Consider the following 14,752-nt stretch of genomic DNA (forward strand, 5'->3'; position numbering starts at 1 on the left):
AGAATTTGTAATTTCTCATTGAATTATTACACAGTAACACCACAGCCCCCCCCCCCTTTTTAAGCACTTGAATAAAATATGTGATGTGTCAATCTGCTTCACTTCAGTTACTGTAAATCCTGGAAAGGAAGCCCAAACTGTCCCATGTAAACATAAAAAATAAAACATAATGAATTCGTTCAGACAAAACACAATTACGATAGTATGAAATAATCCAATAGGTTTTGTAAATCATTTTATCATTATGAAATTAAAAAGAAATTGGTGAAATCATGTTAAAAAGATAATTCAAATGACACAATGACTTGCAATAATGACCTTTTGTTGTGAAAGCAATCAAGATAAAGTAACATGTTATAATACCGAGTATATTATGCATTATTTCAATATAGACCAATGGTAATTTTTTATTGATTATTTTAGTTTATTAATTCCACATCAAACTGCCTTATTAAATATTGAACACTCTGCGTCTCCAAAGCCTAATGGGTGTAATATAGTTTAATTTTACAGTCTTATCTTCTATTATAGGCGTAATTAGTTCGTGATTAATACATTATATTCTAATTTGTATGACGTAATATGTCATATGGGGCAAAGAGGCTCTGCTGCAGGAAGTCCCGCCCTCTCAGAGCCCCATTGGTTTACAGACATGCCAATCAAACAACAGCCATGTCTAGATTATGGGTCAGATAGAAGACCATCGGTTTTAATCTGGTTGACTTCAGCTGTTTTATTTTTCCGTCACACCTTTTGGAGATCCACCTCGGATACAAACTGAGCTCTTTAGAGGGACGCAGACGGACTAAACTCTCCTGCGCGGCTTCATCTGCGCCTTTTGTCAGCAGAGATATGGAAACATGATGTTTACAATTAGACGCTGAAACAATTGAAGGCGCGTTTGTCGAGCCATAAAAAAATAAAATAAAAAGGGTGTTTCCATAACCAGGCTGTCAAATATCAGAGAAGCGTAGATGTGATTCCTTCCCTTTTAGGACGGCGTTCAAGATCAAATCCATCCAAATGATGTCCGGAAAGCATTTCAAGGCTCACGAAGTGAGCTGCTGCATCAAGTATTTCATCTTCGGTTTCAACATCATATTTTGGGTAAGTACCCTGCTTGCTGTATGTGACTTCAGGCCTGGCATTCTCAGCCTTTTTATCCCCCATTAACAGCTGCTGGTCTCGTTTCGTGGCGTGTGATGCTTTGGTTGGTTTTCATAGGAGACATTAAAGGTTTCACTCCTGCATTATGCTCCTGTGCACTTGCTCCCTTTGCCACCTATCAGCGCGCTTTTGTTTGTGTATTCAGCACCAGATTGAGAGGAGCTCTGGTGATGAAGGGCTTTCCTAACGGTACCACCACTTGTTTACATCAAGGCACCCTCATATCATCCGAATACATCTTATTGTAGTGTCACTGATGTTTGGGCAGATAAACTGTAATCAGAGCTGTCATCATCTCTGATCATCCTCTGCTGAGTGACACAAGGAAAACAAACACCTTCTCTCATGCTTTGGACCGACCAGGAAACTCACCACTTTGGGCCTCCAGTTACCACTTAATTTTTTTTTAATCTAAACTGGAGATTGGAATCTCTTTTTTTGAGTGATACCTGGCATAGATAGCATACCATAATAAGGTTTCAGAGATTATAATTTCAAGCATGACTAAAACAGACAATTAGAAAATACAGCAGGTTGAAAACAGACAAAGGACTACAGAGATATCCACCTTCGGAAGAGCAACAGTACTGTTCAGTAACAGTTGTTGTTTTTTATAAGGTATTTGAGCTCTCACACGGAGACAAAATCATGAATCAATGCTGTGTTCTGAAGGTTTTTTTTCAATGATCAGGACACAAAATAGGAGAAAGATGTTCTGAGCAAATCTTGGGTACCCTGTAGAGCTGCCATGTAGAGGAGTTAAAGTCACAACAGCTGTTGGTAGGAGTGAGGAAATAACAGATAAGAACGGGGTTTACACCACTGTAAATGGAAATATGTCATTACTGCTGTCCCTATAAGCTCATGAAGGCCATGAAGCCAGATCATACAGCATTAACTGCATTAACTGGTGGTAATGCACCAATAAACTGGATGCCAACTGCCGTAAAGCATGAAGAAGAAGAAAAAGAAGATCATACAGTGTGTAGTGATGTGTAGGGGATGATGAGACTGATATAAGACATACTGAACTGCTACACAGAGTCCAGGCAGTGAAGTGTTGATGAGGCAGCATGCATGTAAATAATGATCTCATAGTGAGAGCACTTAAGAACGTAGCCTGTACAAGTGTTTTCTTAATTTCCCAATTAATGCAGGCTTGTTACAATCAGAAAAACCCAGTCTACAGTTTCAGTTTTTAAACAGTACCTGGCTCAGTGTTTTCCAGTGCAGAAGGGTTGGGGAAAGGAATGCTTTATCAAGGTGGTGTTAGGGAAAACAAACTAAATTTATTGATGCTATTAATATTTACTTGATTGATGAATTGGCGACAGAAAGCCAGCCCCAGTTATTTGGATAATCGATTAATAGTTAAAGAAACAGTCAGGTGGTTGCAGGTTTCCAAATGGGAGTATTTACTGCTTCTCCAGTTTGTATATTAAGCATAAGCATAAGGCAGTTTATTGTCATTGTAAAAAAAATACAACGAAATTGAGTTGGCAACTCTTCAGTTCAGCAGCAGAACAAGGTAAAAGATGTATAAAAACAACTCGGATAAAACAAGACATTACTGAAATAAAACAAGACATTAATAAATACATAAAAGATAAAACACAAGCATCAGCAGCTTTAAAGTGCAAAGTGCATTGTTAAAGTGTATTTTTTTTAATTTTTTTATTAGAGTAAGAAGAAGAATTTGGGTTCAGGACTCTTAAACAGAGAAATCAAGACATCACCTTGGACAAAAGCCAAGCGATTAAACATTCAATCGACAAAATAATGGGCTGATTATTCAAGAATGAGACTAAATGTCTTCTGCAGCACTAATATGGATGAGGGCTGAAAGTGCTGCAACAACATTATTTTCATTATTAATTGTTCTACCAATTCTTTTTTTTAGATCAAACAATGGAGTACTTAGTCAAAATGTCAGTAAATTGTTTAGCCCGACCAACAACTCAAAACTGAATAAGGAGTTTATTAAAAGATTAACATAATTAATAAACATATGATTAATACATTATTACTGTTAAAGACTAATAATTACAAATAATTCCAATTTTGGAATTTGCACAAAACAAATCCCATAATAACTGTATAGCACTTTCCAAAAACAACTTACAGTGTGCTTCACAAACACAAATGACCAAATAGGGTTAAATTAAAGTAGACATAATACTTTAATAATAGTATCCTGATTCCTGCTTTTACACTGTAGGTGGAAACTTGTACAGTCATGCCATCATAATACATTCAGGCTGTTTAAGATTCATTCTAACGTGGGAGCCTCCTGCTGCTTCTGCAGACTCAGATGAGAAATATTTAGTCATGTACCCCAGCCAGGAAAATCTCTGTGGTTTCTCTCTGTGTTTCTGTGTCATGACTGCTTGTTGAAAAATAATCCTGCTCTCTTGTCTCTTTCTTCGTCTCTGTCAGTTCCTTGGAGTGGCGTTCCTCGGAATCGGGTTGTGGGCATGGAGTGAAAAGGTATGTCTTTGTATATTGAAGGGACAAGAAGCTGCATTAATTAATCTTTTCACTCGTAGACATCTGCAAATATTCACCTACATTCACCATTTTTCATCCATACCCATTTGAAATGGTCACAGCGGCCTTGCTTAATCAGAAAGGAATGTGATGCTTTCCTGTGGGACGCCCTCGTGAACAATGGACTCTGAATGGATCTGATGAATTTCACAGATTCATTCATTGTGTCCTCTCACTGCTGGGGCTTAAAAAAAAAAGAAGCCGACAGTCTCGTGAGAGTGTCTTGACTTTCACTGAAGATCATTTGAAGAAGATTGAACAAGATAGTAAAAAATGTCTAGTTTCCTAAACCCCTAGGCGATGTCCTCAAATGTCTTTGTACTGTATGTATGGACCAACTGTCCAAAACCCAAAGATATTCAATTTACTGTTGAAAAAGTGCATGTTCTCACATTTGAATGCTGAAAGCCAAGAAATTGTGATTGGTAAAAAAAAAAATTAAAGGAATAGTCCAGAACTTTTCTTGTCAAGAGTTAAAGATCTGAGGCCACTCGCATGTCAGCTTAGCACAAAAACTAGAAACTGATAAACAGCTGGCCTCGGTCTGCCCAGATGTAACAAAATACACTTAACAGCACCTCTGAAGCTCATCACTTTACGTGTTATATCTTTTTTTGTTTTGTCAGTATACAAACCAAAGTGTAAGACGTTACGTATCATACGGCTCTTTGTTGGCTGCAAGTGGTTGTCTGTCAACCAGGATTTACTTCAAAGAAAACATACTACAGTTTAAAGCTTTTTTTTTTTTTTTACACTTGTACACAAATGTACACAATATATTTATTAGGTCCCTTTTAAAAGTGTGATAGGATTTCTTTACCATGGGCAGAACCACAGTTATTTCCCCTTTTTTTTTTCCTCTGTGCTCTCTTTGTGCTAAGCTAAGCTAACTGGATACATATTTACTGTACAGACATGAAAACAGTGGCAATATTTGCAACTAATTCTCAACTCAAAGAATGTGAATTAGCATATTTCTCTACATGTTAAACATTTTCTTTAAGCTAAAGTCTAAATACTTTATTCATTTTCTTTTGGTTGATTTTTATTAACATCTAATTTCATAAGCTCTGATGTCACATTGTTAAAGTTGCGTTTTGAGGGAGGTTGATACATACAAGTCAACAAATTATTTCTTGTACTTAGGAATAGTTGAAGTGAGGACATTCAGTGGACTTTGTTATGATTTCAGTTTTGAATGACGTGACCCTTCTGACCCGTCGCTTTTTTGTTTCTTCACCAGGGGGTTCTCTCCAACATCTCATCCATCACCGACCTCGGGGGCTTCGACCCTGTCTGGCTCTTCCTCGTGGTCGGCGGTGTGATGTTCATACTCGGGTTTGCTGGTTGCATCGGAGCGCTGCGGGAAAACTCTTTCCTGCTAAAGTTTGTATGTTCCCCTAAAGGCTTTCTCAGACATTTTTCTGTCTTCCTTGGCATTTCTTAAAGTCAGAGAATTGTGAATGTTTGTGTATTTCAGTTCTCCGTGTTCCTGGGCATCATCTTCTTTCTGGAGCTGACTGCAGGAGTCCTGGCCTTTGTCTTCAAAGACTGGATCAAGGACCAGCTTAACTTTTTCATTAACAACAACATTCGGGCCTACAGAGATGATATTGATCTGCAGAACCTGATAGACTTCACCCAGGAATATGTGAGCGCTGTGTTTCTTTATCCACTCTACTGATTTCACTCCACTGTTATTTTTACCTTGTGTTATCCATGGTTCTTCATTTCCGTGGGACATTGTTAACATATACGTGAGGCTTCTTTGTCTATTTAACCTTGTAGTGGGAGTGCTGTGGGGCTTTTGGAGCTGACGACTGGAATTTGAACATCTACTTCAACTGCACTGATTCGAACCCGAGTCGTGAGAAATGTGGTGTGCCGTTTTCCTGCTGCACCAAAGATCCAGCGGTATGTCTTTCTATGTCACACCCTGTTCATCCTCATTGTGGTCAACAAGCACATGGGTGTAATTTGGTGTGTTTGTGTCTCAGAGTAGGAATTTCGACTGAGTAAATACATTTTTAAGTTGTTGAAACCTTCAGACTGCTGCTGGTTTGAGCGGAAATAGTGAAGTTCCTCTGTGACAGATAGCTTGGTTATCTGTGTCCTCCAGAAGGCTGGCTGACGCTATCAATTATCATGGCTGCCGTCCAACAGGACATTCAGGCCCCTGTTTAGTCCTCTCAGGCTCTGCCAGCACAGCAAAGTCTGAAAGCAGATGGGAGGAGATCTTGAGCAAGGCGTTTTTTTGGGTAAAAAAATACTGTAACTGTTGCTCTCTGTGCAAAGCATTGACAGCTGTTTTCTGCAGCGAAACAGACTTGTTTCACTGTAATAAAAGTTGCAGAGAGTCTTTTATTTTCTAACCCGGGAATGCTGTTCTACCAAGGTCATCTGCTTTGAAAGAAACATTACCAATTATGCAAACTGTTAGTGTTAAGATACAAAATAGCCCTTTAATAACACATGATGTTCCCAGAGGTATCATTTAAGGCTGAATTCTCAACCGCATTAGAACATTTTTAGGCTGAGCCTTAAAAATTTTAGGTCTACATGATGGCGTCTTTGAGGGCAAGTCCAAGTCATGTCTTGTCAAAGCACATCTCAAGTCAAGTCTTAGATCTTCATCAGCAAAGTTGCAAAGTATTTCATGCCTCTGAATGCTGACTATTCAAAGGACACATAATTAACGAAAACAGGCTTTAATTTTTTTTTAATATTTATCAAATACCATAATAGAAGAATATGGGCTTAGGTCCCTTAATAGTTTCTGATTTCCCTGCCTTGTTTGTGACTCTCGAAATCCCATGTTGCCCGGCCAAGACATAAATATAAAAAAAGATGTCACAAACATATAGTATTCATTGATAAAAATGTAAACATCCTAAAACAAACAAGCCTTGTGGTTTTTAAAGATGTTACTCAACCATGAGTAAATAGTACCTTTCTTTGTTTTTAATAGTTTTTGGACAACAATAGAGCTTTAGGCCACTTAAGAACAAGATTCTCTTTGTCAGGCTTTGACCACACAGGTGATAGATAATTAGTTGTATCAACATCATTCATATTCCTCATGACATTTGTTGACCATAAAGAAAATATAGAATACTGCCAGGCTTTTCCTTTAAACATTTTTCAGAGCTGTGACAACAGTGTTTTACTTTAGATGCATAACTTGAGATCAAACCCTTTAATTAAGATTTCACACTATAACTATAACCTGCCTGTCAGTATCTTATTTATGGTTTCAGGATTTCAGAGGCCAGAACTTCTGCCCCACAGTAGCAGGGTCAAAGTCGAACTTCAAATCGTGTTTTTTTTATTAAATCTGACTCAAATCCAAGTTTCTAATCTGAAATGTGCTGCCGTGGTGTTATCTTGTGTAATGAAGGTTGAGTTGATTGAAAGTGCCGCTGTCCAGAACACATACATCCAGAAATAAAACACTAATGCAACGAACAGCAGTGTTCCTAGTGAACTAAAAGTGGAGTTTGAGGCAAGCAAACATATAAACATGCAAAGATAGTTTTTCTGCAAAATTGATCACAATAATTATTAAAACAACCAAAATAATGACCTGAAAATGGCCCTTTGTTTACATTTTTCTCAATGTTGTATTTCCAGTTGCCCTGTTACTATGTTTTGAACAAAATTAAACCATCTTCTCTTCACAGGAGGATGTCATAAACACTCAGTGTGGATACGACATTCGAGCAAAAACGGTGAGCTGCGACCGCAAACTTACATACATTTATAACAGAGACCCTCATTTAAAAGGTAACCGGGAATATAAAAGAGGAGGAGCTGTGAATTGCTCTGGTTTATTTTGCCTTGAGCCGGTTTATTTGACTGCATGAGGTCATCAGGTACTCCACCCTGGAAACATACTGAAGAATATACTCCTTCAATATGTTTCTCAACTCCTCACTCTTCGAACTACAGCAGCTGGCTCTCCATCAGTACTCCGGGCCGTGTGGTATTACTCATGCGGCAGCAATGCAGTGGGAATTGAAACCCCTCCCCCATTAGCTTTGGCCGTGCTCCACTGTAGCATAATGTGCTCCACTGTAGCATAATGTAAGGAAAAGGCCCTGTTTGTTTTCTTGACTTCACATGTGAGCAAAGCAGTTTTAAAGAGAGTTGGAGCAGGAGAACAGTGAGCCGAGTGTGTGTTCATAACTGGGTAACATTATATCAGAGGGATTTTTTTTATTGTGAACGGCTTTTGATGAGACCACAAAATGGAGAGGGGAGTCGTGTGCTAAAATAAAAAATAATTACGCTGTCAGGATATACAAAGCAAACTCAGGCCCAACACAACTATATTTGAAAAGGTTTTTCATCATCCTGTGATTATCAGGCTGTAGGTTTGGTTTGACCTGTAAATGTTTTGTCAGGACTCTGAGCAGAGGACCTTCATTTACATCAAAGGCTGCGTACCACAGTTTGAGAAGTGGCTTCAAGACAACCTGACAGTGGTGGCAGGCATCTTTATTGGAATTGCATTACTGCAGGTGGGGAACTGTGCGAGCAGGAACACATCTGGTCTGTTGATTTCTAATTAACCTAACGTGTTTGTTTTTTTTGTTTCTGGTTCCAGATTTTTGGGATCTGCTTAGCGCAGAATCTCGTGAGCGACATTGAAGCTGTGAGAGAGAGTTGGTAGGTAGCAAAAGTTCATTCATAGAAACACAATTTTATTTCGGATGCAACTAATTATTTTTCACAAATCAGTCATAATATAGTAATAAAATTACATTTTGAATTACATATGAGCCTGTTTGGCATGTGCAGTGCTAGTAGCAGGGCTTTACAGATGGCATTGGTTTGTTTTATAGCCCAGACTGAAATATCTTGACAGCTGCTGGCTCATCATAAAGTTTCATACACACATTTTAGATCCACAGACAAGGTCCTATTGACTTTCCCTGTTGTGCCACAAGCAGACTGACAGTTTTGCGTCAAAGTATCCAGACTTTTAACTATTGCATTAAATGTCACATAATTGGTTATGTCATGACTTATCAGGTGCCATCGGCAGGTCCAATGTCTAATGTCACGGTTCAGTTCAGGCGAGCCAAAAGCACGACACAGGAAACAGCCGGCAAAAGTTGCAAACCGATTTACTTGAGGTTGCAAAGGTTTTCATACAAGCTTGCTGAACCAGACAGGGAGTAAAACATGGCAGCCAGGCACAGAACAAGAACTGGCAGGGTACAAAAGAAGCACAAGGTAATAGGTGGACAACAATGACATGAAAACCAAGTGACAATCTGAGAAATGAGGCATGGGGGGGTAATGAGGGAAGTGGAAACAGGTGAGCAGAAGACGGGAACTAGGAGCAGGTGAGGTGGGCAGACAGGTCACATGACGGACAGAAACACTGAGGACCTTTGGTGGTTGGAAAGGCTGATACACAGGAAAACAAACATGGCTAAAAGCAGAGATGTGACAATCCAGAACTTTGGTTTATGATCAAGAACCTGCAATCACTTTTTGAATGCTGGCATGTTGGCATTGTCAGCACATTAGCATGTTGATATTAGCATTTAGCTCAAATCCCTGCCATGCCAAAGTACAGCCTTAAAAGCTTTGGAGATTTTCATCTTTTTCAGGGTCTGTACGCTTTGCAGGTAGATGAAGATTTGCCAGAAACCCTTAATCTACCTCACAGTGCTGCTCACAAATCTTGGATCATTTTTGCATTTTATGTCTTGATTTTATTGCACATGTTTTAAAATCTGCTTTCTCTTTTTGTGCAGTTTGTTTACCTAAGATCTCCAGTTCTCAAAGGCATGAAGGATGTAACAGGTACATGAACAGATTTCTTCATTAACATTGCAGTATAAACTGTTGAGTGATCACTCCCCCGCCCCCGTGTGGACAGTGTTTGTACTGAAATGTTTTTTTTTTTTTTTCCTCAGGACTCTACAGTTTGGACGCTGGCAGTGAAGGGAAATTAATCAGATATTGTGTCCAGGATGAAGAGTCTCATTCACATGTAAATAGTAAATTTTGAAATATTTTTAGAGTTATTCTAAATGAAGCGCAACCTCTGAAATGCAGTTTGGTTTTCACAAAATAAATTCAGTTGACTCACCAGATGTGGACTGTTGGTATGAACCGGTCATTGGTCGACTAGTTCAAGATTCTCCTCACCTTCCACTATCTGTGTGTTACCGTTTTTAAAATCCCTGTGGCAACAGGAAACAGCAACAACTTCTTAGCTAACAATCTATACATGTTGAAAATGGCAGATTTTGACAAAGTTTAGGATCCTGTAATAAGGCAGGTCTGCTTGTTTCTTATCAGTTTTTGTGGTGATTTTGCCATTGTAATACTAGGGCTCACCTCTCTATGTAAATGTTCCACCCTGACACTATCTTGCAAAGGCACCATCACTGGATCCTGAGCTTAACATCATCCAAGATGCTTGGGATTGATTTAAGGAGATACTTACTATAGCCCTTATATCAGAATAATGTGGGGGAAGTGCGACCATTCTCTCCTTACAGCAGAGAATGACCACAGTATAAACAACTACGTAAGGGTAAAGCCTTTGTGTAGAAACTGAACTGAGGAAAACGTAATTTCTTTTGTGAACAATAAATGAAGGTGGAGTTCACTTTGTCTGAGGTCGAGCTTCATTTAGAGAAAAAGGGCCTTGGTTTTATATGTCTCTCAACTGCAGTTTTTAACAGCTGCATGAAAGGTTGTGTACAAAGATAAAGGTGATTCTGGAAATGCACTGCATGCCTCTTGTCTCCTGACAGGACATTGGCTCTCCTATCTGTATTTCATTAACGTGAAGTATTTTTAAATATATGTAAAATAGTCACTAGTTTAGATTGAAACGGCTGGTTAGCACTTTGTTGAATGTTTGATGGAATCTACTTAAAGCTTTGGAGAATTAACTTTAGATTTATTTACATCTGTGAGATGATCATACTCATTCAGACACAGTTTGTCAGCAGAGTTTTGTTGGGCTATAATTACATGTAGTATCATGAAGAGACGCGATGGATGTGGTAGGCTTTGTAAAGTTGCAGTTTGAAGGAGTTTTTGTAGTGACATAAAATAATACTAAAAGAAAGCTAAAGATGTGGCATCTAATCAAAACTCAGCCTTAAGCACTTTAATCTTTCTGAAGGAGTGATGAAGCTCATTGCAGCCATTCAGCTTTTGTCAAGACAGACTGTTATTTTAGTCGAGCAGCAACCACTGGAGGGGGCACTTTCCATAAAAAAACAACACCTGCATTTGTAATTTCATGGTGCTCCATAATTGTCAAATACTTTGTTGTAAAAGCAGCTTGACAGAAAATGTCTTTCAGCACATTTTAGGTGTGGTGCCCTTCCTTGCACATGTTCTTACTGTTGATTTGTGTTTGTTCATTCATTTTCCTCTGTGCAATTGTTACCGATATGTTTCTTTGATGAAATCTGCCTGATGTTGATCAACCTTTGTTGTTTGTTGAATTTTCTTTTCCATTTTAATTTGTAAGTTTTCACTCTAAATTTGGCCTTCAAGATATTTTCAAGGCATGTTGGTACTGTTTGTTGGCACTTAATCTGAATTTAGTAATGATTTATAGCCTACATACACACAGTACTTGAGAGTAGAGCACACAGGCTCTGGCACCAGCATTACTTTCAATTTAAACATTGATATTAGAAATTACCACAAAGCATGTAAAGGGTGTAAACTTGTGAAATTACAGCAAGTTTCACACAACTTTTCCTTTTTCTTCTGCAGCCTTGATGAACTGACCACCCTCTTACAAAAAGATGCTAAACAGTATTATTCAGGTTGGGTTTTTTTTTTACAGTAAAGGATATAAAGCGGTCAGTTATCCTTTTTTTTTTTTTTTTTTTTTTTCCACTAACAGCTTCATATGATTGTCAGTGTTTACTGATCACACTCTTTTGTACCACTTAGTGCCATATTTGTGATTTCTACATACTCCTGATTATAACTATACTTTTGTTTCATGTGTGCTCCTAATTCTTGTAAATAACTCAGTTGTGTCAAGATGTAAATATATATCTGAATAAATGTGGTTCTTTGTATACTTCTGTCTTTGTAGGCTTTATCAAGATAGTGAGATCATGTTTTGCTGATCTCAGCCAACATTTTACAATATTATATACAGTTTAATGCAGTTTAGTCTCAGAAGAAGTGATACTACATGCAGGCAGGGAAACATGTCCATTATTGCTAAAAAAATAAAGAAAATGTCAGAACAGCAACAAGAGTAATTGCACTTTTACAACCTCCTATTGACAGTGAGCTGCTCGTCTTTTTTATTTTTATTAAGTAAATACACTTAATGATGATGTGGTTGTTGATAAATTATTACAGTAAACATTAATTTCGGTACTGCAGAGGAATTTTCTTCTAGTCAAACAGTTCTGCTACCAAGAGTGAAGAATTACTCACTACCTCCATCTAGTGTTTAATAATATATGATATAACGTATGATTTGATAACTTATTGGTCATCAATGGCTAATGAACAGAATTAAAAGCAGCACTTGTTTTATCAACCGTATATAGACATTTATAGTAGGTTCTATATATATATTTATACACACACACACACACACACACACACACACACACACACACACACACACACACACACACACACACACACACACACACACACACAGAGGCATAAAAATGCCTGGCTTTTTTTCACTCCCACTCACCATTGTTGTCTTCCGCATGCAATCTCACACTGACAGCATCTTGTGCGTAGATTTGAGTGCACGTATGCGCACGGACGCACACACTTTTATTTCAACACAACACAGATAATTTGTCGTTTAGATACCCAGCTTTGATAAGAGTATCTGTTTGCTGTTATCGGGCATTGATTGCAAACTTGCGATGTGACCTTTGCCCAGAGTCCTCTGTATTATTTCTGGTCCTTTTCTAGAAAGCGAACAGCAGCAAAGTCTTTTGCATTGTGACACTTTCCAGTACTTTGACAGTAACTTAAGTGTTTTAATGTACCACATGTGATAAGATAAGTTTGTGTCATTCATGTACGTACCCTCCATCCTATTCTTTTTTTTTTTAAATCCTGCTTCAGAAGTCAACAAAAACAGTAATGTTTCATCTACATTTCTGCATAAAAATTAAAAAACATCAGAATTCCACACAAGTCCTAAAAAAAGAAAAAGAGAATCCAATTAAACAAATGGCAGAAAGATATATATATATTTGGTCATTTAGTTATTGGGGAAAATAATCCAGTTTTACACATCTGTGAGTCGTAGTAAACCTCCAGGATCAGCAGTTTATTTGAAGGTTAAATTCAGGTGTTTTCAATCAATGTGACGAAAATCAGGTGTGAGCGGGCACCCTGGTTTCACACCATGTTTGTGGAAGTGTATACAAACAAAGATTTCTGAGAACATCAAAAAAAGTTGTTGAATTTCATCAGGCTGAAAAACGTTACAAAACCATCTCTAGAGAGTTTAGCCTCTACCAATCCACAGTCAGACTGTCAGACTGATTGGTGTACAAAGTTCCCCAAGAGCAAAGTGTGTAATAGTTCACAAGGTCTCAAAGGAACCCAGGTTAACTTCTATGCAACCAACTCACATTAATTAGTGCTGTTCATGAGTTCACCATCAGGAGAACACTGAACAATAATGGTGTGAATGGCAGGGTTACAAGTAGAAATCCCCTGCTCTCCAAAAAAACCATCGCTGCCCATCTACAGTTTGCCAAACATCACGTGGACAAGCGAGACAGCTGTTGGAAAAATGTTTTGTGGACTGATGAGACACAAATAGAATTTTCTGGTTTAAAAGAGAAGAAATGTGAAATATGGTGGTGGCAGTATCATGGTTTGGGCCTGTTTTGCTTTCCATCAATGATGGAACAATGAATTGTGAATTATACCAGTGAATACTGAAGGAAACTATCAGAACATCTTTCCATGAACTGAGTCTGAAGAGAAAGACAATGAAGCACACATCCCTCAATCAAAGGGTGGTTCAAGAAGAATGAAGTGAAGTCGTTTTTGAATGGCCAAATCAAAGTCCCAACCTCATTTCAATAGAGATTTTGTGAAAGGATTTGAAATGTTTAGTTCATGTGAAGAAACCAACCACCATCCCAGAGTTGAAGTTATTTTGTTTGGAGCAATAGACTAAAATTCCTCAAAGCTGATGTGCAGGATTGATCAACAGTTACTGGATATGTTTAGTTGCAGTTATTGCAGCACAAGGGAGTCACACCAGATATCGAATGCCACTCACAGTTGCAATGTTGGATGATTTTCCTTAGTGAATAAATGAGCAAATATAATCCTTTTATCTCTTGAATTTAATTGGGTTCTGTTTATCACATTTTAGGATTTTAGGACTTATTTAAGCAGAAATATAGAAAATTCTACACTGTTCACAAACCGTTGCACACCACTGTACATACAGTCTGTGGTTATGACATACATCTTGCTACTTTATCTTGAGTTCAGTGATGATCTATGACAGATACTGCGAGAAACCCAGCAGCAGCTCCTGACTGCTGGCTGGAGTTGGAAATTGACAGAACTAGTAGAATTATCTACTGACCGAACTGCTTCCTATGAGTTGGAGACGTCTTGTTTTGTGACAGCAGAGAAATCATCAGTTAAGGAGAAATATCTGTGCTGGAGATCACAATCTCATCCTACAGAGACAAACACACTAAGATCAGTGCTGAAGAGTGCGTCTGTTTGTGTTCAGCAGATTCATCTGCAGAAGCTCTGAACTGGTAACCATTTCAGAAGAAGACAGTCTCCAGCAGCAGACAAACACTGACATCCACTGGCTGCTCAGTCACATTCACATCTGCTGTTGTTACTCATTAGAGTTTAGTGAGAAAATGTAACTTAGAACATTTACTCAAGTACTGTGATCAAATTTAGTTTTGTGATATATTCATTTGATTTATTTTATATTTCAGTTTTGCATCCTCTAAACTGATTTGACAACTGCAGCTTTTATATTTTACAGATGAAGAGTTTACAAGAAGTA

General features: G+C 38.1%; 1 protein-coding gene across 2 annotated transcripts; it reads left to right on the top strand.

The window, feature by feature from the left end:
* The first annotated feature begins 670 nt into the window (after nucleotides 1–670).
* On the top strand, nucleotides 671–11,791 carry LOC138630786 (tetraspanin-5). Of its 2 annotated transcripts, XR_011311665.1 has the most exons (11): nucleotides 671–1,107; nucleotides 3,604–3,654; nucleotides 4,958–5,104; nucleotides 5,195–5,365; nucleotides 5,503–5,628; nucleotides 7,395–7,442; nucleotides 8,118–8,234; nucleotides 8,321–8,382; nucleotides 9,483–9,531; nucleotides 9,645–9,721; nucleotides 11,476–11,791. XR_011311665.1 is itself a non-coding variant. In XM_069715350.1 (10 exons), the coding sequence occupies exons 1-9, from the start codon at nucleotides 1,024–1,026 to the stop codon at nucleotides 9,493–9,495; spliced, it is 819 nt and encodes a 272-aa protein (XP_069571451.1). In that variant the 5' UTR covers nucleotides 671–1,023; the 3' UTR covers nucleotides 9,496–9,531; nucleotides 9,645–11,791. The 2 variants fall into 2 exon arrangements, 1 of the variants encoding a protein (XP_069571451.1); XM_069715350.1 differs by having other exon boundaries at nucleotides 9,645–11,791.
* Nucleotides 11,792–14,752: the final 2,961 nt, after the last annotated feature.

Source organism: Brachyistius frenatus, unplaced genomic scaffold (genome assembly GCF_029030835.1).
Source record: "Brachyistius frenatus isolate BFR_SWC_R1_liver_20210118 unplaced genomic scaffold, ASM2903083v1 Contig_142, whole genome shotgun sequence".
Taxonomy (NCBI): domain Eukaryota; kingdom Metazoa; phylum Chordata; class Actinopteri; family Embiotocidae; genus Brachyistius; species Brachyistius frenatus.